The following is a 22,107-nucleotide window of genomic DNA, read 5'->3' on the forward strand; positions in this document are numbered from 1 at the left end:
ATATTGCCAGCCCTCATTTGTGGATATTGCCAGCCCTCTCGCTGTCTCCTGAATTCAGCAGATGTTATTGCTACTGACTTCCCTAGTTGGTGGGTTGGTTTTGAACTGAGACAGCTTGGATGACTAAGGCAAAAAACACATTAGCAGCAGAGTCCAGGGTTTCCTTACTGTGAGGGAGTGAAAATGTCCCCCTGTTGACAGCCCTGACTTCTCTGGAGGGTCCTTTCTAGAAGTTTATAGTTTGTATCCCAGATTTAGCCTACATGCAAAAGCGAATCCTCACCAGCTACTGCAGTGCCGGTTGACGTGAGGCGCTCCGCGAACAAGGAGGAGTTAGCTTTCTGACTTGTGGTGGATGGATGCAACAGAGGGTGCCGGAATAAACAGGATTAAAGGATTTCGTCCATAAATACGGGATTAAAGGTATCCAAGTGCTCTGCAGGAGTCATTCAAACCAAGGAGAAACAAAGTAAGTTGTCTGAGGAAAGGGCACAGCTCTGGTGTGAACCCGGCTGAGCGCACACAGCCCTGCAGCGCCCCATCCCAGGGTGCTGGTGCGGGGGGTGCACCCACACCCCATCCCTGCCGCGGCCCCAGGGACTGGATCTGAGCTGAGCACCCCCATTACCCCGCACCCATAGCCCCGGCGTTCTCCAGGACTTCTGATTGCGGGGGGGCGGAACTCGATGCCCAGCGCCGAGGGGGCACCCATGGGTGCAGCAGCTGGGCAATGCACATCTGGGCAGCGGCGCGCAGGCGCGGGGGCCGCCTCGCCTGGTCCCCCCCAAGGCGGAGCCCTCCCCCGGGGTCTTTGCGCTCCCGCGGGGCGCTGCGCAGGGGCGGGGGGGGATCGATCCCTCCCTCCCCGCGGCCCTGGGGAGTGGCCGCGTCTTGGTCGTATTTATCGGGGTGGGCGGCGGCGGCCGGGCAGGCTCCATCCTTCCCTCCTTGCATCCCTCCCTCCTGCCTCCCTTCTTCCCTCCCCGCCCGCCTCCCGGTGCCGGTGCTTGGGCGGGCGGAGCCGCGGCGGCCGATTGGCTCCGGGCATCACATGCGGCGGGGCCGGGCCGGGCCGGGCCGTGCCGGGCCGGGCTGGGCTGGGCTGGGCACGGCGGAGCGCTCCCGCGGCCGGCACGGCAGCAGCGCGGCCCCTTCCAGCCCCACCGGCCTCCCCCCGCAGAAGGGACCCTGCCGGAGCCGCCGCCGCCCCGGGATGGGGTCGGGCCGGAGAGACGGTACCTGTGCGGGGAGGTGAGCGGAGCCCCGGCGCCTTCCGCCCGGCCCCGGGCAGCCACAGCGGCGGGGAAGAGGAAGGGCTGGAGGAAGGTAAAGGGAGATATCTATACATACATATATATATATATATTTAACTCTATCTATATATTTCGCTGCGATCAACCCCGATCCCGCAATCGAAGCCCCCGGAGGGAGAAGTGCTGCGCGCTGTGATGCGTCTTCCTCTCACCTCGGCTGCCAGTTTGGATTGTAGCGCCCGGCTCCGTGCACTGAGAGAATGGCTCGGTTCGGGGATGATCTGCCAACCCGCTATGGAGGCGGAGGGCCGGCCGGGGCTGGAAGAGGGAGCAGCCGGCAAGGTGGCCCCCAAGCCGGCCAAAGGATGTATAAGCAGTCGATGGCTCAGAGGGCCAGGACTATGGCTCTCTACAACCCCATCCCTGTCAAACAGAACTGCTTCACAGTCAACAGATCCCTCTTCATCTTCAGTGAAGATAATGTTATACGGAAATATGCCAAGAGAATAACAGAATGGCCATATCCTTTCAGGGAGGGGATGTGGGCAAGGTGGGGAGGGGGAGAAGAGAACAGGGGGAAAGAGACCTCCCCCCCCCCCCCCCCGGCAGCTAAGGCTGAGTATCTGGTGCTAATGTAGACGTGCGTGTGTGATCTGGTGTGTGATGGGTGTGTGTGACATGGAGCCGTGTGTCCGACATCATGTACAGCTGTGTAGCTGGGGATCACAGGAAATTGCTTCAGTAGGAATGGCAGAGTGTGTTTTTGGCTCTGCCAGGGGTGTGTGGGAGACATATGTGCGTTTCCCTGTGCCTTTAGGTGTGAGATGTACAGTTGCAAAGATCTACATTGCCTACAATGTAAGCCAAATGCAAAGGGTTCTGTGAGATTCATGCTGCTGAACCCTCATTCCTATTTCCATCTTAGAGCCTTTCAACCCTTCTTTCTCACTCTGAATAGATGAAGGAACGTGGGATTAAGATGGTGACACCTTAGCATTAAAGCTGCATTGATAGTAGGGATGTTGAGAGCTGAGATACCTTGTGAATCCCATTAATACGATCATTGCAGTGAGTCTTTTGGTACATCACCTCCTGAATCTGTTAGAATCAACATGAATCTTGTCACTCTCACTAGGTGCGTAGCCTAAGCTCAGGCTGTACTAAAAAAATTAAACCCAAAGCGTTGTGGTGGGGGGAAGCAGTAAGTGAGGAGAAGGATCATCTGCTGGGCTGTGAAAGGCACAGATGCTTTCTGTCTCAGACCCAGATCCCAGGCTGGGAGAGTGAGCTGCAGAGATTGTCCTCAGAAGGGGGCTTTGCTCGTAATGATGCACACAGTGGGGTTGTAAGCCCTGAGAAAAGAGAAGCAGACTATTTGAGGTTACCTGGGGGTAGATCTGGGGGGTGTGTGTGTGTATGGGAGGGCATTGCACTGGTATCTCAAGGGAGCTGGTTGTTTTCTTTACATTTGATATCACACACCTATTAATCCTCAGCTAACAGCAGCAGGGCCTCCTCCCAGCCTCCTAGCAACACTTCCCATTGCCACAGAGGCCATCTCCCATTCAGGCTCCCCCAGTTTTCACTTCTTGAGGGGCTAAGAGGGAAAAAATATACACCAGTCGAGTGAGTGCAGTTCTCTTTCCCCTGAACACACACACACGCAGTGATTTTTCTGTCCGTATTACAGAGTCACAGGGATCGCTGCACTTCCTCACCCATTTCTCCTTCCCTGCATTCAAGTCTGAATAAACCAGCTCCAAAGCTCCGGTGGCAGCCACAGCGTCGCCTTCCCGCAAGGCCAGGCGCAGTCTCGCCCTCTCCTGCCTCTTGTGCCACTCGGCTGCCTCCTCCTAGCGGGGTGTGGGGCGGGCACCCCTTAGCGCTGGGGCTCGGGGAGGGGGGCAGCGGAGCCGCCAGTCGCTCCCCACGCCGGAGCTGCGAGCGAGGTGCGGCCGGGTCCGGGCGCTGTCCGCGGTGCTGAGCGGAGCTGTCCGCGGTGCCGGCGGACCTGGGGCTCCGCCCTGGGACAGCAAGGCGCTCAGCGCAGCTTAGGACTAGAGACGATGGGCACCCGGTGTCGCGTTTGCATTCTTCCTCATGAGATTGTTTCCCTTATACAACCCGACAGGGCACTGGTGATTTGATTCTCCCCAGGAGTGGGTATTGCAATCTAGCAGGAATTCATGTTTTGGACCTGCGTAGATGCTCTAAAGCAAACTTTTCTAGCCCATTGCTTATTTACACTATGTGCTCCAGTTAAATGACAGGGAATTTCTGAAGAACAACTCAGCAGATGGCATTCAGCTGTAGAATCTATTTCGGGGCAGTTATCTTATCAATATCATGTAAACCCAACAGTTACTAACAGCTTTCTGTTTCCTTTGGACCTTTTGTTTTCTTGCTCCCAAATTCCTTGAGCACGTTGGGTTCTGTATAAGTCACCAACTCCCTCAAAGAAAAGAGACAATTTCCTACTTTCCTTCCAGAGACACCCCATAAAGAGCCGAGGAAGTCAAGGAGACTAAATACCTTCAAAAAAGATAAGAAATCTCAGAATGCTCAACTAATGTAACTGTTTAGGTAGAAATGTGTTGTCTAGTGTCTTCTTTAACTTCTGGTCCCTACTCCATTTGAATACATGATTTTAGCTACAATCATAGCCAACTGTATTGTGCTGGCTCTGGAACAACATTTGCCGGATGGAGACAAGACACCTATGTCAGAGAGATTGGTGAGTTGTATTATTTATTTCAATTTCTTGTTTCTGTTCTAATACAAAAAGCAGTCAGCCCCCTGGTGTTGTGAGTGCTTGCACCTACTGTAAAGATCCGTGTATAAACAACTTGGCATTAACCCGATAATCAGACAAAATAAGACAGTGACAACAAGTATAACTCTAACCTGCACATCCCATCTCCACAAGAATGCTTCATCACTCTAGCCCTGCCCAATTGCAGGAGCAGAATTATGATCATAAGAGCAGCAAACTTAGGTTGTTTATAAACCAGGACAGGAAGGAGCTGCCAAATGCTCAGAATCATCTGTAGAATCAAATGAACTTGTGTGATATTTTCCCAGGAAATGCTAGAACAGAGTAACCTTTTAGGTTCCTATGTCTTTAAGCTAGCTTCCTGTTACAGCATATACCAAGGATCCTACAAAAGCAAACTTTGGCTTTAGATGATTACACTTCCCTTCCAAAAAAAGAAACCAACTTAGAGAAGAAAATAATTTACCCACAGGCTTTATGGTAATGAGCCCAATTACCTTATTTCAAAAGAAAATATAAGAATAGCTTCAAAACTGTTCTTCCATTTATCATCACTGTAGGAAAAACGGGTAATATTTGGTTTGATTTTTCTCCTGCTGTTAATGGTCTGGAACATCTTTCATGCCTAAATGCATTAATCATGGCGCATGTTCAAAGGATGAATAAATACAAACCCACATGCCTTTTGCATGTAGATATTAAATTATGTAAACCAAAGTAATATTAAGCTTGTTGCCAAAAGCCAGAGCCCCTGAATACTGGTTGCTACAGTTTCTATGTTTGGTCCACACCACTGGGCAACTCTCACAATCTTACTGTGCAGAAACAGGAAAAAGCATGTAACTGATAGATCTAGAAAGAGCTTCAGGGGCAGCGAGTTGATGCTGCCTGTTTGGAAATGTATCTGCTCATGCTGGCTGCCCACATGCATTGTGTTTGCTTAGTCTCTTTCTGATCTCTTTCTGTTTGGATTCTTTGTACTTGGGAAGAGATGAAGAAAAACTTTAGAACACGAATGTGTGTTGATCTTGCTGCCGTTAAACATGTCTTTGTGTGCTTTGGGATTGACTAGCCAGGCAAGCCTGGGTGTGTGAGCAAAGCGGAAGTTTAGACTCAGGGTGATGATAAAGCTTGGGAAATGTCTTCCATAGCTCTGAAAACAGGAACCAGTGAAGGGGAAAAGCAGTTTTGTGGATGTTGTGGTTTGGTAACCCTTTGGTGATTTGTTGTTTGAAGGAGTGGTAGATAAAGTTAGCGCATTGTTCCTATGTTCCTCTCTAACTCTAGATTTGTAAGTGGATCCTAGAGGTTCTTTGTTGGTCTTTTCCTCCACTGTACTAATTGCATTCTACAGTACCCAGTACTGCACACACCCCTCAAGTTCCTGCCCAAATCATTCCAAAGGGGGCACTGGCATTACCACCAAATTGTGCAAGGTAACTGTATGAGTTGAACGCACAGTGTGCACCTTGTTGGCTCTGCCTTGGTGAAGAAGGAAGAATTAACCCCTTTTTTTTGTCCCAAACACTGTTGTGCAATATTGCCTTAGATCCAGATATTCTGAAGCCATTTTAACTACAGAACATTTGTAGCTCTGAAGTATAAAGTGGTTTAGCATAGAATAACACTGAGAATCTTTGCAAGTCATGTAATATTTTTTATTTTCAACATATGCTGGAAAGATTAAGCATTGTGAATATGAAAAACTGTGTCCTGGTTTTCAAAGTGAAACCTCCTTAGAATCCTCCTGCCACTTCCACAAACTGTAAGTCGTTTCACTGAAAATGTTACAAATCCACGCTAAATCACAGTGGACCAACATTCCCATGCATTTACAGGTTTTGAGCCAAATTATAAGTCCATAAAGAAGAGCAGGGCCTCTATTGCTTTCTTTGCCAGAAATGGAATTGGCTTTTTTGGCTTAATGATTGATGGATGTACCTTTCCTTCTCCTGGGTTTATTAAAATCTCCAAATTGGAGTGAGGGCTCATCACTGAAGAGTTAGTCACATCTTGAGGATATGAGATGCACATCACAAGCCTTTTATGACTGGGAGATGTAGGCAGAGGTGTTAAAGGGAAACCAAACCTGCCCAGATACTTTGTGGCACAGATACAAGGACAAAACCCTCAAGATTGTCTATTGGTTAAAGCTGAGAGAAAGAGGGAGGAGTCCATGCAAACATTGCATGATTTTTCTCTTCTATTCAAAATATCTTTCTCTGTAGCTCCCCAGAGACCTAAGATATGAACCTGCAGTGCAAACTCTCTTGGCTGTTTCCTGTGCTCGTGTTACTTGTTAAGCAGGGTTAATTAAGCACATGGGAAGAGCAAGTGATGTCTCAGTAGATGCAGTATTTCAAGAATTGGGATGTCTGAATTATGAGTTCTTTCTCTGTCCATTTTCTGTATGTAGCTGCAGCACAGAAAAACATTGTGTTAATGCTGGTTAAAACTAGGGCTCTGATAAAAACACCATATTGGTGGTCAAAGCATTTAGTGGTGATCTGGAGCATTGGCTTCAAGGACTTACTCTTCAGACAAGAGAAATAAGTTAATTCTTCTGCTAGCTGTAGAATGACCTACCCTCTAGTTTCTTGCCTGCTCTGGGCTGGGACTTTCACATGCTTTGGCTGCTGGAAGAGTTTACTTCACATCAGTAATTATCTGCTGGAACAGATACTACAAACTTGCTATTGTCCATCTCAGCTGAGTGCCTTAGCCAGTAGGTTACAGAGTCAGCCTCCTTCTGTCCTAAGAAATACTGCGTTGTTTATACACAGTGGAGTGATGCCAACTGAAAAGATGCTGAGGGAGTTGTATTGAGTGGCCCAGTGCCTGCCAGTGAGAGTTCCAAATGTAGGAATGGGGAGTTTCACATGTAAGCCCTGAATGGCCCTGCACGTGGATGCTTTGTGCTCATGATGCTCTTGGATCTTCAGGCTGAGACACAGGCATTTTCTCCATGTCTCTTTCCTAATGTCTCACTTTTTCTTGAGAAGCTTCAGTAGACCATAGCCTGACAGAGACAACATCTATAGGATGTTCCTCTGCACCCCACTGCAGAGCTCCAAGTGTTTGGCTCCCCTGGGTGTTTTTTAGGTGAGGACAGAATATAACTTTTCTCAGGTACTCAGAATGGCAGCTTTTGTGCTTAATAATAAAATGGATTTATTTCTTTATCCTATCCACAGCAGTTGTATGTGAGCTGTTCGTATTAACTTTTGCATGAACAATGCCTTACACACCCAAACCTATAAAGGCTGTCACACCAAAGGCCAAGGAAAGACACTAGGACATGGACTAGGAATAGTAATGACTTTCCAGACTCAGAAGTTGTTTCTGATGTGAAACATATTGATTAAATGTGTGTTTGGCCCAGCATCAAGCTTTGCTGTGTCCACAGCAAACAACCTGCTGGCACAGCTCTGGCTGCTGCCCAGCTTCTCCTCCTTCCTTCCAAGTACGCACACTGATATTCATTATCACCTGATTTCCTACTCTTGAACCCAAGCAGCAACACAGTCTCCTGTCTGAAGGGGGCTGCAGGATGTCCTGGCAGCAAGATTGCTGATCTGGCAGCAATGTCCCCCATGTCCTTGCCCTCAGTTCCCTCCGTCACACAAGTGATGCAATCCCCTTTTTTCAGCATCAGGCCCCACTATGTAATGGAGCGTAAAGTTTATTTTTCATTGTATTGTTACTGCCCTGATTCTTAGGCTGAATTACTGTGAATTTAGACAGGCTTTAGAAAAGACCCTTTTCCTATCCCCTCTTATTTCCCCAACCCTATAGATGACATTTTTTTCTTTATAATAATACTCAAGTCCATCTGTGAGCCTTTCTGCTTAGCTAGGAACTGACAAGACCTTCTTTGACCCTCTTCCTAAGAGCTCTTGTGGAGTGCTAGCTTTGGGAAGAACACATTCTACCAAATCCTTGAGTACCTGAAGCCTGGCTCTTTAAAACTGGGAGCTGTAATCACAAGGCACCTGACCTAGATTGAGCAAAAGACTGGGAGCAGAGTTGATATAAGGCTTCCAGGAAGTGAGGGAGTAATGAAAGGAGGTGTAGGTGGGTAAAGGTATATTTTTTTGTATGTGTTAGAAGAGCTATTTTTAGAGGCATACTAGTAGTTGTGGGAAGGAAGCATAGGATGGTTTGGGAGGTCTTTGTTTGCAGAGATTTAATATGCTTGTTGAACTAGAAGGTGGTGCGGGGTTGAAGAGTAGGCAGATAAGGCTATTAAAGTGCTCTTGCTTGTATGGGGGAAAGCAGAAGAGCAGTAGGGTACTGAAATCGCACATGTTGATTTCTGACCTCTTTTTTCTTCTTCCCTGTTTTCTGTAGTGGGTTGGAGTCCTGGGATGCTTCTAGTTTGTGTTATGAAGAAGCTGCTGGAGGAGGACTCTTATTGTAGGATTTTTGTTGAAGGTCATAAAAGGTCTGATGGCCTTGCCTGGTTCCTCTTTTTCTGTGGGTAAATAGCACTGAGATGGGTAGTTGGTCTTTCTCAGTCTGCCAGTGATAGCCTCTCTATCTTCTGAGCAGGTTTGTGGATGAGTAGAGGTCCTGGAGGTGCTGCCATTTGTGGAAACAGCTCTGGCTGGAAGAGAAGATACTTTTGGGTCTATTTTTTTTCCCCTCCGTTTCAGCCAAAAGCCTACAATGTGAGCTCAACAGTCACTTGCCAGACAGGGTGTGTGTGGTCTGCAGGTGACTGGTCATCTTGCCTGGCCATAGGGAAATGGAAAGTAGAGTTACTAGGCTGTGAGGTAAGGAAAGGTGGAGAGGAATGAGGATGATGTAGGGTGACAGATGAAGTGTATGGAGGAGCTGGGGTCACTGAGGTGTGTAGGGATGTGGGGCAGGAAACAAAACTGATGGGAGATCTTGTTTAGAAGCAGTAATTTCCAACAGTTTGGAGGCACCTTCAGTGGTTAGTGCTTTGTGGTTGACTTGCTGAGTTGGGCATACCTTGATGTGCTAAGTGTGTAAGCCTCTTCTGGAGGGGTATGCTATTAGTCTTCTAAGTGGGAAAAACCTGGCTTTCGGTAACAAGTACCATGCTTAAAGCACAGGGCTGTCTGCTAGCGCTGGGTCAGAGTTTAGCAAGTGTTGCCATGTTGTAAAATAGATTTTTATATCAAAACCAGTTCTTTGTTCTGTGGCCGCAAGATTCAACATTCACGTCTTTTCTGCATAGGAGAACTAAAATCACCTTTGTCATTAGTAGAATTGCAAAATGTAAACAGCTGTGTATCAAAGAGCAGCCCAACTCTGATGGCCTGAAATGCCAAAGTCACTGCAACAAAGATTTCTAATCTCTTCATTTGGGAACTTGCTTCCTTTAGGGCAGGGCTGCTTTACTTCCATTGCCTCCACCTGAAATTTGGGATCTAAGGCACATTTGGAAATTGGTTCCAGGTGCCAGATTTAAGTAACATTTTGTTGAAATTGATGCCCATTCCTTTCACCTCTTGCTTTGTTCCCATTTCTAGCCTGCATCTTCCTTCCAAATGTGAATGCTTCCATTTGGCATTGTTTTTGGGTTGAAACTCTTACAATAGAGTAGAATACTAAGGATCTGGTGCCACAGATGAAAAAATGGTCTAGTAAAACCATAGAGACTAAGCTTGATTCTTTTGAAGTTGTGATCCCATGGTCTGCTTTAGTCTGCACCAAGGGCTTGAGACACAAACCTGATGCTTCTGCTGTTAATGGAAGGGAGTGGGGATTTCTCCCTGAATCAGATACACAGTGAAAGAAAAACAGGTGACTCTGCAGCTGTGAAAATCCAGAAAATGGAGGAGAAAGAAGGGAAGTGAAGGAAGAACTGATGGAATAAATGATAAATAAATAATTTCCTGCCAGCGTTTGCAAGCTAGCTGTGCTGACTGCTACTCCCCAAGATACCCTCTTGTTTTGGGTTCCTGGATGAATTGTAAAGCACATGTTTTCTTCCATGTCACTAAGTACAGAAATGTATTATTTCAAGTGTGAATATATCCTTAGAGCAAAATTTGAGTGTTAAAATTCTCTCCAGAATATTGAGTAAAGATAGAAAGAGCTGGGTGAAAGAATAAAGGCAAACAGAGTTGTAAAAAATGTGAAAAAGCAAATTTACCATCATAGAATAGTTAGGGTTGGAAAGGACCTTAAGGTCATACAGTTTCAACGTCCTGCCACGAGCAGGGATGCCTCACACTAGGCCGTGTCACTCAAGGCCCTGTCCAACCTGGCCTTGAACACTGCTGGGGATGGAGCACTCACCACTTGTTTGGAAAACCTGTTCCAACACCTCACTACCCTCACGGTAAAAAACTTCTTCCTTATATCTAACCTGAACGTTGCCTGTTTAGGTTTAAACCATCACCCCTTGTCCTATTGCTACAGAGAAATGGTGGCAAGATTCTTCTCTCTGTCTAGTTTCAGTAAATCAAAACCTTTTGGTTTCACCTCTGTTCAGAGAGCTGAAAAGGGCAGGAAGTTAGTGCATGTAGTTGTTTGTATGACTCTTGCTATCAGTGCGGAACTGTAGATATCTCCTTGACACCTTCGGGTTTTATTCTTTTTCAGGATGACACTGAGCCGTACTTTATTGGAATATTTTGCTTTGAAGCTGGTATAAAAATCATCGCTCTGGGGTTTGTTTTTCATAAAGGCTCTTACCTCCGGAACGGTTGGAACGTGATGGATTTTGTTGTGGTCCTCACAGGGTAAGTGACCTCCTCCTGCCCAAGTTTAAGGGGGACTCTTGCTTGGATTTATGTTGGCTTTTTTTTTTTCCAACTATGGGTTTGGCTGGCAGTGATTTTAGTGAAACTACAAGAAAACTGCATTTTGACCATGCAGTTTTAAAACAATGGCTATTGTGCTGAATGAGTCACTTTTAAAGTGTTGTTTAAACCACCTGCGAAGAGGCTTGGAGGATAGTTATTTGCATATATGCTGTCATGCACCTTATCTGGATGCTTACCAGCATTGCTCCAGCTTTGCAGGTTCTAATTGCCCCTGGGTACTTGAACCTCATTTAAACCAATCTGTCTCCTGACTTTACAGGATGACTTTAAAAGTCAGCATGGAGTGAGTTAACAAATTAAATGCATCCCGTTTTTAAGCTGTTACAACTTTGAAAGAATGACTTTGGTCTGCTATAAAGAAAACCCTTTCCTAAAACTAATTCAAAGAGGGTGCGTGTCTTACTGCTAGAGCTGAAAATGCTACCTGTGTCTTTTGTACCTTGGCTTGAAATGATATCCCTAATTTCTTTCTTGGAAATGCTTACAATATTTTTCTGCTATGCATTGCAACAGTTTTAGTATCTGTTTATATAAATACAGTGTAATGCTAGTGGGTAATGAAAACACAAACATTAAGTAACACGGTCTACAAATTGTGCTTTAAAGCTCCAGAGGAAATGCTCCAAAGGTCTGTGTGAGGTCCTGATCTTGCAGCCTTCATCTTGGAAGGACTTCAGTTAGTTTTTTCCCCAGAAAACTGCAGTCTGGCTCTTGTTATTAATACAAACTCATTTCACACACCTCTGCTACTGTGTGCACTGGACATCTCTGTTCTTTGGTCTGGTTAGTGGTGTAGATTAGGATGCTGTCAGGAAAATGCTTGTGTACATATATAAAATGTATTCATTAGACACATTATCACTGTATTTCTATTTGCAGTCAGTGTACCTTGTGATATAACAATTGAGAGGCCAAAGGGAATTCTTTCTGTATTGAGAGGAAGAAAATAAATATGCAGGGCTTGATTCTCCTGCTGCTGGGGCTGGGTGTTTAATCAATAGAAACTTCAGTGGAGTCACAAGGAGAATCAGATTTACATGCTTGGAAGCATAGGGGGTACCAGGATGAAAAGAGAATTAGCACAGATGCTACAATTACTTGCACCGACGGTATGTTCTGATTCCTGGTGAGCACTATGCCCTTTTGTGTGTTTAAAAACAACTAAATAAAAGAAAGTCAAGGCCCTGATTCTAGAAAGGACTTTGGCATGTGGCTTGATTTATCCTTCAGCAAAGCATTCAAGTACACGTTTGAATTCAGCTGACTCCAGTGGTTCTGTACTGAAAGTTAAGGCTGTATGTAAAAGCTGCCTGAATTACAGCCATATTGGTATTAGTTTAGGCATGTGTTAGGTTTTTTTCCATGAACAAGGGTCAGGAATCAAAATAGATATATGGGTTTTGAACTGCCTTGCTATGACTGAGATGGTAAAAGTTTTGCAAGAGTAGCTGAAACCTCCTCTATGTCCCATGGTTGTGGCATCACAACCGAGTGTGTGATGCTTATACGTGTGACACCAGCATTTACTGGTGCTGCTGGTGGTTATTGTGAGTGCTGCTTGCAGAGCTGTTTGATCTCAGAGCATAATTGTGGACTATCAGCTTGATTAGACAGCTGGAATAGGAACCCTGTTGCCATCTGCAAACATGCGTAGTCTTTTGAAGTACAATCCTGTTAACGTCAAAGCTGCTGGTTTCCAATGGTGATGCTAGCTGGGCTGTATTGAAATAGTCTTGTACATGGACTTCCCACCAGGCAGGCAATGCAGGGAAGGCAAAGCGTAAACTGGCCGACATTAAGTCCAAGACTCATCTCCACTGAGGAAATCACAGACCTCTAATCCTATAACTCAAGGGCTGGATTTACAAGGCACTTGAGCTCGTGCCCAGTTTTTGGTGTCTGGGGAGTGTGTGTGTGGGGCTACTGAAAATAACAGGTTTACTCATGTGCTCGGTTAGATAAATGTTTTCCTGTGTCTGGGACTGCATTTCCAAACCCAGTAATGAGGTGGAGGGTCCTATAGTAGAGAAATAACACTGAAAGGTCTGCAGCATCACATGGGGAATGGAATTAGTGTTTTCTCTGTAGCCTGTTGTGTTTTGCTCTGCATTTCCTAGATCCTTATTATGTTCTTAGCTCACTCCTGTGTTGCCATGGGTCTGTGCTAGAAAGCAGGAGCCTCCTCTTCCTTGGGCTTCCTTCACTGGCCAGGAATCCTTTCATCTGCCTATTGCCTGGCTCAGTTAACAAGGGGCAGGCTGAGCAAGGCAGATTAGTGGAGACAGACGTGATCCTGGCATTCCACATTGAGACTGCTGAAGAAGAACATTTACTCCTGACAAACCCAACTGTTTCTCCAGGGACAGGGTTTGAGGTGGTGACACAAGTGGGACCTTAAATTTAATTTCTGTGGAAGACAGACTCCGATCGGTGTGTTTCAAAAAAAGATCAGGCAGGTTCTGTGATTTCTTCTGGAATAATAAAAAAGGACAGTGCTGAACTAGTACTTAATATGTTCTTATAAATATAGATAGGTAGCACATCAGTTTTTGAAATACCATTTTACTACTCTATCCAAAGCTTCCCTTTGCCATATGTGCAAGATTTCTGCTTGAAAATGTTACTTCATGTTTCCCAGGCAGTGCTGAGCGTTCAGTTCTTAAGCTCAGTTTTGCATTGATCTTCAATGTTACAGAGGGATTTTGATTTCTCTTTTTTAATGTGTAGGCACGAAAGATCATGAAAATGCAGCTCATGGCACCACACGCAGAGCTGTGTACCTGCTAATCCTGTTGAGTGCACATTTGTATTAAGGTAAATGGTGAATGTCGGAAAATCTGATCTCATTTTCAGCTTGCAGCTAAACCCCATGAAAGCCAAGAGAAGCTTTTGCTCTCCTTAACTGTTTCCATAGGAAGGAGGCCAGCCAGTGTCTGGGTGTGTTTTGGAGGAGGCTGTGGGGGAAGGCTCTGCATTTATTGAACTTACCCTTATGTAAATATTACAGTGATCATGCAGTGCCCCTTTCCTCCTGTTTTCCTCAACCCTCTTTTTTCACTACTCAATGCGTGCACACCGGCATTACTGATAAATATATTTTTAGTTTACCTGCAATGATGGACATTTTGTTCGTCAAAAATCAGGCAGTAGAACTTGTTAAATTGAAAATAAATCAGAGCCGTGTTACAGGCAGCCAGGATCAATATCCTATTGAGCTAAGCTTGAATCTAACAGATAGTGGCCCAAAATGGCTTGGTTTGCTGTTCCGGAGAACACTCGCTCAGTTTCTTTCCACAACAACGCCGTGGAGCCTGTCTCCTTTACTTTCCAGGAAGCATGCTGATCCGCTGTTAATAGAGGCCATGGAAAATAATAGATTGCTGCTCCTTGAAAGATTGTTTTTTTTGTAATTTTTTTCAGTTGTTTCTTGTAAACTCCTCCAGTTGTAGATGAGTATCAAGGAAAGCTGCCCCGCTGCGATGTGCCTGTTGCTATTGTGAAGACAAGTATGTTTTAGAGCTCCTATTCACTTCCTTGTCACAGTTCTATGGGGTTGCGTTCACTCCAGTGATGACATTACCCATCAGCAGCTCTAAATCACACAAAAGTGCAGTTCCTCAACTGGCTTTGGACTATATGTTCTCAATGCAGTATTCCCAAGGTAGGAGCAAAGGGACTTCTTACTGTGTTGCTGCAACCTGTCTTAGGGTGGAAACCTCACAAGTCTTGGGGACAAGGTTCACCCTACACCCGAACCCCTCAGAGGGCAGTGGATGGAGCTATGAGCCTGAATTCGAGGCCTTGAGGTTCAGACCTGTCTGTGTTTGAGTTCATGGGAAGATTTCTTCTGGTGTCCTGGGCCTGAAGGGCTGCTCTTCTGGGTTAAACTACAAACCTCTTCTCTAGCTGGAGATGGTGACTACCAAGGAGAAGAATGGAGATCGAGGCATGGATGAACCAGTTCTTATCTTCCTGATTCTGAAATTCAGATGTCTAGGGATTTTTGAGAAAAAAATATGGGTCTGATGGCTTTTAAACTGTGTGGCTCAAGGGGACTGTCCTTGGTTGTGTTTTGGGGCCTGTGGACGCCTCTGGCTTCATCATATCCTGGGTAATGTCTCGTGTTTTAATTACATGCTATAAGAAAAGGTGCTGCTTGTCCCTTTTTTTCACCACTAACTACCTGAGATTTCCATTGGTCCTTTCTAGGTTTTGTATACCAAGATCTGGAGAACAGTCATTCCTTTTCCTGCATGCTTATGGTGTTTATGAATCTCCATCATTTCCCCAGTCAGAGGTTTATGCTGCCCAACCTCCTTTAACACCACTGGTCTATGCTCTTGCTCTGGTCCTTTCCTAGTTCTATCATAGGCAACGACCACAGCCACGTGAAGCGTTTGTCCAGCACCAAGAGTTGCTAAAGCCTGGTATAAATAACTAGAGCACTTGCAAGGATCATGCTCTGTCCTTTATGAGCAGAGTTAGGATTTTTGGCTTTCAATCAGCCTGGCCTAAACACTCTCGAAGAGTCCTGGTAGCTTCTTGAGCCAGTTGGATCAGTTGCCTGCATCTCTGGGTGGGACTGGCAGAGACAGTGTGTGCCAGGACCGGAGCTGCCAAGTGATGTGCACAAAGTCTGTGTGCTGTTACTGATGTCTCAGGCTGTCGGGAACAAATTACAAAAGCTAGAATTATCCTGATTGTCTGGATGACTGAGAAACGTGCTCCTAGCTCCTGGTAATGCTAATAAATTGGAAGGTAACTCATTTAGTAGCATAATAAAGACCTGTTCATCCTTGATGTTAGCTTTGCTAGTTACCAGGATCATCTTAGTATGTGGGCAGTCTGAGATGCTATTCCTGGTACAGTGTATGAGGAGCAGCAGCAGCCTTGCTTGCAGTGCTGACTGTCAAAGGGGTAGGCATAGGAACCATTCAGCCTGCTCTGTGCAGCAGAGGGCCTCTTGGGCCCTCTATGGGCCTCTTATTTTTCAATTCGGGGTGGACATACCTCCTAGATGGGGTGAGATGTGAGCACAGGGGTATTTTAGAAGTCGATGTCTGGTTGAGGGCTGGGATTATTAAATAAAAGACATAGATGCCTATAGTCTCTAGCCTTTTTTTCTCTACATGCATGGTCCTGTGCATTCCAAATCTCAAATTAGGATGTCTGAATTATGGGGTCCTGTGTGACTGGTCCTTGTGTGATCCCCAGAACATCTCAATCTTGCCACCTGTAAATAATTATAGAGCAAAATAATTAAAAAAGCAAAACTAAAATGAGATAAAACCCCTCAGATGCCCTGCCAACATCACTTTAGCCGGTGTGCTCGGCGCTTTGTTTAAAAGCTTTAGACCTAGACCCTGGGGAATAAAGGAGGCAAATGCAGATTTCTCTCTGCTTTTATGACATGGAACTTCTGGCACTTGCATGCTAGAAAGCAAAGCTGGGCTGCAACAGGAGTTAGGGAAGTGGATATTTTGAGAGACAAGCTCCGTCTTGATTAGTTTTCAAAAGGAAAACAAGTAAGCCTCTTTGTACAGTATGGGTGGTGATGGACTAAGGCTGATTGCTATTAGCACTGTGCATGAGTCATGCCAAGAGCAAAGCCTCTATAGATTTTAATGGAGCTCATCCTCGTTTCAATTTCTTTTATGCTCCAGTGATGGATGGAGACTTGCTGGCTCAGAAGCTAAAGGTACCTTCTGCAATCAAATCAGATAAAAAAAATGGAGAAGGCAAAGGGAATTTACCTGCTTTCCTGAAAGCGAGTGTTAACTGGCAATCTGGCTGGTGTATGGGGGCAGTAACGGAGGAAGGCAAGTAACCAGGCTTTTTTTGAGGCAGAGAAAATGAGTGGTTAGTAACTGGAAGGGAAGAGGGTGTGTGAGGTCTCAGTTTCAACAGTCAAAAATAGTTTGAAGTTCTTCTATTTTCTGTCCCTTGGCCATCTGGGCTCTTGGGGAGCTGAAAAAGCAGTTTCCTTCAAAGGAGATGATGCTGGACAGGGAGGAAGGAATTTTGGGCTCTAATCCCACCTTGGCAGATGTCCCTGCTCCCTTTAATGTGCTGTTACAACCAGTTTTGCCCAGTGGGGCATCAGGATCTTTGTGACTGGAGCTTGCTTTCCCTCTGGGCTTGTTTCACCTATCAAAGGGGGTCCCAGGTCATGCTGAGACTGCTGGAGTGTTAATCAGGGCTCACGTCTTCTGTTGTTACTTGTAGTGGCTTTTGTGCGCTGATTTTGGTGCGGGTGGGAGAGGCAGGTTGAGTTAAGCAGGTGGGTGTGTAATTGTGTGGCTGACTGCTAAATTAGAAGGAGACTTTCCTGAGCAGAGGAGGACTCCGGGCTGTGCTTAGAGGAAGGCTACAGATGGTCACAGACTCTCAGAGGACCTGCAGGTGGGGACAGCCCTTTGCTGGCAGAAGTTATCCTTGAAGCATGGCTCTGCTCTGGTTGTGGCAAACCGAATGTTTCAGGTCAGGGTACTTCTCAAAGGCAAACAGATAATGAGATTGACGTGCTTCTCTCTTACTTTATTAAAAGTGACTGCAAGGTATTGAACACCTGGTCTGTGAAGTGATAAATGATGGTACTGTGCGACAAGAAGCCACAAAGTTGGGGCATAGAAAAATAGCTTTTGTCCCAAGAGAGAGGAAACAAAAGTATTTCTTGAGATTTCCATCTTGTGCTGCTTTGAAGCTTTCTGTTCACAGAGGAGAGTGTCAGACACCATCTAAGGGTACTTGCATCTCCCTGGCCCATGGGCCGTTGGGCAGCTGTAAAGTAAAAGTGGCCATCCCAAGTGAAAGGGAGGAATGCTTCCTCCTCACAGCCAGGGCTCTATCAAAGCCACGTAGGATCATTAGTCCAGAGAGTATTTTTAGCTTTTTATGGCTCTCAAAGGGAGGCTGGTGACAGGGAAATATTGTCTCTTGTGAGGGAACCAGATGTACCATGCAAAGGCAATTGCAGAGATGGCAGGTTGAGAAGAGGACTCTGGACCTTGTGATCTGCTTTTAATGTCTGATCCTGCCCTAGCAATTGTGTAGTGTGGGCATCTGCTTGACTGCTCTTTTCTAAAGGTGGAAAGCATTGTACACCCATCTGCTGTTACAGCTGGGTGTGAACACTAGCAATTTAAAACCAGAAGAACAAATAAAATTGCAGCTATGAAGTGCTTTAATGTTCATTTTCTCACTGCTTCTCTGTTTTAAACAACCCCAAAACCTGCAAGTCCTCCGTGTGGTGTTGAGTGCTGTCTCATGATTAGATGAGGAGGAGTGGGCAGGATTTCTCAGGCTCTTGTTTCTCAAATGTTGCTTCTGCTGCTGTGTCCCAGTTCCCAAAGGGCCAGCTTTTGACAGCAAAGTGCCTGCTCATCTGAGGTGATAAGAACCTGGCTGCTATTGTTGAAAAGTAGGAGGATTTAGAAAATTAGCCTAGTTTTAATTGTAATTTAATCCCGAGTGCCAGGAGCAACAGTGTCACGTTAGCACATGCATCCCTGGATCCACAACTCACCCCATGGGTGCTTTGGGACCATTGCCTTTCTCAGGGCTCTCTGAAAACATCAGGGAACCTTAGTGGGGGTGGGAAACTGATCTTGTTTTGTTGTTGCTGAACCACCGACAAGGTGTGTGGGATGTTCTGGCCAGGCCAGAACAGGAGGATGAGTGGCTCAAGGTCTCTGCATAGGTAACCAAACTCTAGGGTCCAGCAGCTGGCATTTGGGTACCTGGAGATGCATTTTGACACCAAGGTTAGAGTCTTTGCTTGACATCTCTGCATTGAAGGATCTGACTGAATTGGCATAGAGGGAAGGGATCCTCTGTGAATGAGTTCAGCAGGATGGATGAAGCAGAGCGTACCTTTTGTCAACTCCTGGCTGCACGGGAAGGCTGCTTCTGTGCCATGGGGAAGCCTGGCAGCTTAGGCTGAGAAAGGAGTCCTTGTGTGGCAGGTGTCAAACCTGTCCTGATCCTCACAAAGGAGCATGGTCACCTAAAAAATGCTCTTCAAATGCATATGAGAGATCTTTCCTTCCTGACTTGGTCACCATTAAGTAAATCAATGGCTGATAATGAATATAAGGCTTTGTGTCTCCTCCCTCCTCCATTTTCATGTATGCTGGAGGTCAGGAAAATCACCTTTCTTTTGTCTGAATATATCTGCTCAGGGATCTCAGGGCAGGATATTGAGGAAACAGGTCAGGTTTTTCCAGTAGATATGCTTATTCTGTCAGGGCTGGAGAAGATGCCTTGGTTTCAAAAGCTGGCTACAGGGGAGGGTGTGTATGTGTAGGTGGTTCTCATGATCAGCTGAAGACTTTTAAAAGCATCCCTCTGGAGCAAGAAGTTCAGGTCACTCCTGAGTTAAACCCCAGGTTTTAGCCAATAATGGGTTTAGCTGCTGGCTCAGTAAAGTCAGTTCCTGTTGGCCTGTGTCATATTTAGGCAAGGAAAAGATCAGGAGTAGAGGTTGGAGAGGTGCTTCACTGCAAAGGTTGTTCCTTACAGACATTTCTGGAGAAAGGCTGAAGCTGACTTCCCTCCTTTGCACCATTAAACATGTAAAAATTCCCTTTAAGGCTCTGCAAAACAGAAAACACCCGGTATCAGGCTAAGAGTTTAAGAGCATGTTGCTGATCCATGGGGAGATGTAGAAGTGATGGAGTGAAGGACAGAAATGAGCTGTTTGGAGGACACTAAGACTTTCAGCTACAAAATGTCCCTGTCCTGAAGAGCTCTTGAACTAAACTGATAATCAGAAATACTCAGTTGGATGTAGCTTGGTTCTGGTTCAAAGAGAGCTTAAAAGAACTTAAATTGGAGCTCTGAGCTTATTTTCCATTAAAAAAAGAGGAAGATAGGACTGCTTTTTGGCTTGGTTCTTCATCTCAAACATCCTGGACCATCATCCTCGAATAAAGTTTGGGCATGAGACTTTAGGAGGAAGGCTGTGGAAATGATTAAAGGGTTGAAGAAATGAAAAGGCTGAGAGAGTTAAAATTAAGAGGGAAGTCTCATAAGGGTGAGACTGATAAAGAAAAGAGAGGAAATCATGTTTCTCTATCTATTTTGGCAAGATTCAAAAAGCATCAGTAAAGAAATTGAAGTTTTAGAACTTCTTTACTAATGGAAATGTAATTAACTCATGGAACTCAGCAAGAATTTGCTTCAGCTGAAATGGTCTCTTTTGGATCTTGAAACCAAAGGAGCCTAGAGATCATCTACAGATTCACCAGAGGGGAAATGGATTTTTGAAGGAGGATGATTAGGTCCTTTTCCTGGTGCTCCCTGAAATAAGTGAGGTGGAAATGTGACCAGGCTGTTTCATAATTGTCCTTTTCTTTATCTTGTAATTTCTTCTGAATCATGCTGGAGACATGACTCCAGAGCAGCCATTCAGTCTCTTACAGTGAAATACAGCAGTATATGCCAAGGCTAAACTTTGTCTTTTTCTACATGAAACAATATCAACAGGAGTAGTGGTATTCCATCATTTGATGTCTGATTTAAAGATCAAACATCTTGTTGCAAGCTGTGCTGCAGCTGAGAGAGAAACTTCAATATTCCAGTGCAGTGCTAAGTGTGCCCTCAAAGGCTGCAAGCCGAAGCTTCAGGGAAAGAGCTGGGTTTGAAAACTCTCACTCATTTAAAATGAATCCAAGGTGGTTTCTAATAATATAAATGTCGCTTTGATAATGATGTTCTGGTTTTGTAGAGGAGTGAGGTCTGGCACCATCAAGCCAGGTGCTGCTGAAGTGCTGCTGCTCTCTTTCCATGGTGGAGCATCACCTTAAGCTTGCTTTGGGAGGAGAGGTATCTCCTCAGCTGTGGTCTCCAACCTTTGCAGGTTTTGGATCAGGGAAGAAGATTCTGGCAGGTGAAATTATCATGTCAGAGGGTGGCCCTGTCCTGAATGAGGCTTCAGTAAGACCTGGAAGCACATCCTGCTGCCGGGAGTTGGGCATGGAAGCTCTCATGTTGGGTAGGAGTATTCACTTGTTGCACAGTTTTAACTTCTTTTTCCTCTAGTAACGAGTAAAGTACTGAAATTGGTTAGGTATAATGTAGGAAGATCTGGAAATACCAAACTTGGCTGCTAGTTGTGGAAAAGGTAAGAGCACTCCGTGATCCACTAAGTCTTCTAATAAAAACCACTATTTTTTTATCCTCTCTGGTTACAACATTACAGCTAATTAGAACAGGTATAAAATTATGTTAACCCCTGCTTTTCACAAGAGGTGAAAAGGACAAAGGAAGCTCAGCATGATCCAATTTTCTTGCTTTAATTGGAATGTCTGAAAGAACATGAGTCTGTAGCAGCAGATAATGCTGTGTATGAGACTGATTCAGGATAATACGGTTTCAGTTCTCTTGCCTAGCAGATTGAGCAATGGAGTGGGATTAGGGCGTCCTGTTTTTCTCTTCTCCCCATGTCATTGGCTAAGAAAGGATTTTAGGCCACTGCTTTTCTGGTTTGTGTCCACATTTCTACCTCTTCAAACATGAAGACGAAATGCTGCCCAGATTTGTAATGTACGAGTGAAAACGGCTGGGTGACAGTGTTGAAAAGAAAGGAGTTTAAAATGTCTCAAAAGAAGTAAAAATAAGTCTTTAAAAATGTTGAAATCAAGTGAGGAGAATTTGAATCAGAAGTAAAATAGATGGTAACAGCATAATCTTCTAGAAATGCAGATGCTCACTCACAGTGAGTGGGAGAATCTTGCATGGAGCTCAGTGTTCGTGTACCACGGGGAATGTGTCAAAACGATGGCGTGCCACACAGGGGAAGTTGCAAATGTGGGTGTCTGTCAGATTTTAACCTGAGGAAAGATTGGACCTTTGGGGGAGGTGACATCCTTTGAGTCAAAATGTCCAGAAGTATTGTCACTGATTTGCTAGAGAATAAAAAAGAAGGAGTGGCTTCACTGTTGCTGGAGCAGAAGTGGCTGAATTGGGAAAGGGGAACGACATCCATGGCAAAGTCAGTCTTCAGGGTAGCGTCATGGCTTTAAATTGCTTGAACCATGGGTAGATGAGAAGGTACTGCTCATGGTGCATACAGGGAATGGATAAAAGGGAGAAGCTGAAGTCGTTGCCTGGTGCCTCTTTCCACAAGGGGATGGAGGCCGTCATGTTTTACTGCTGCACAAGCCTCACTTGTTGCTGGGAAAGCAGCACTGCTGGAGCCATCGACTATAACCACTTGCCAGATTCAGCTGCTTGGGTTTCAAAGGCCTGAGCTGAGGAACTGGCCAATGCTATTTGG

At 45.4% G+C, this 22,107-nt stretch overlaps 1 protein-coding gene across 13 annotated transcripts in view; it reads left to right on the forward strand.

The window, feature by feature from the left end:
* Positions 1 to 372: 372 nt before the first annotated feature.
* The window catches only part of CACNA1B (calcium voltage-gated channel subunit alpha1 B), a 297,888-nt gene continuing 276,153 nt past the window's right edge, over positions 373 to 22,107 (forward strand). For 7 of the 13 annotated variants that reach the window (XM_061479707.1, XM_061479708.1, XM_061479696.1 and 4 more), the window contains exons 1-3: positions 1,049 to 1,772; positions 3,881 to 3,987; positions 10,606 to 10,745. In XM_061479707.1, coding sequence (XP_061335691.1) covers positions 1,514 to 1,772; positions 3,881 to 3,987; positions 10,606 to 10,745 — 506 coding nt within the window. In that variant the 5' untranslated portion in view covers positions 1,049 to 1,513. Of the gene's footprint in view, positions 470 to 1,048; positions 1,773 to 3,880; positions 3,988 to 10,605; positions 10,746 to 22,107 lie in introns of those variants that run through there. The other 6 variants (XM_061479701.1, XM_061479703.1, XM_061479705.1 and 3 more) reach the window with 3 other exon arrangements.

This window comes from Pezoporus flaviventris, unplaced genomic scaffold (genome assembly GCF_033815535.1).
Source record: "Pezoporus flaviventris isolate CSIRO_AGI_PZ_B2104156 unplaced genomic scaffold, CSIRO_AGI_Pfla_v1 ptg000154l, whole genome shotgun sequence".
Lineage (NCBI taxonomy): Eukaryota > Metazoa > Chordata > Aves > Psittaciformes > Psittacidae > Pezoporus > Pezoporus flaviventris.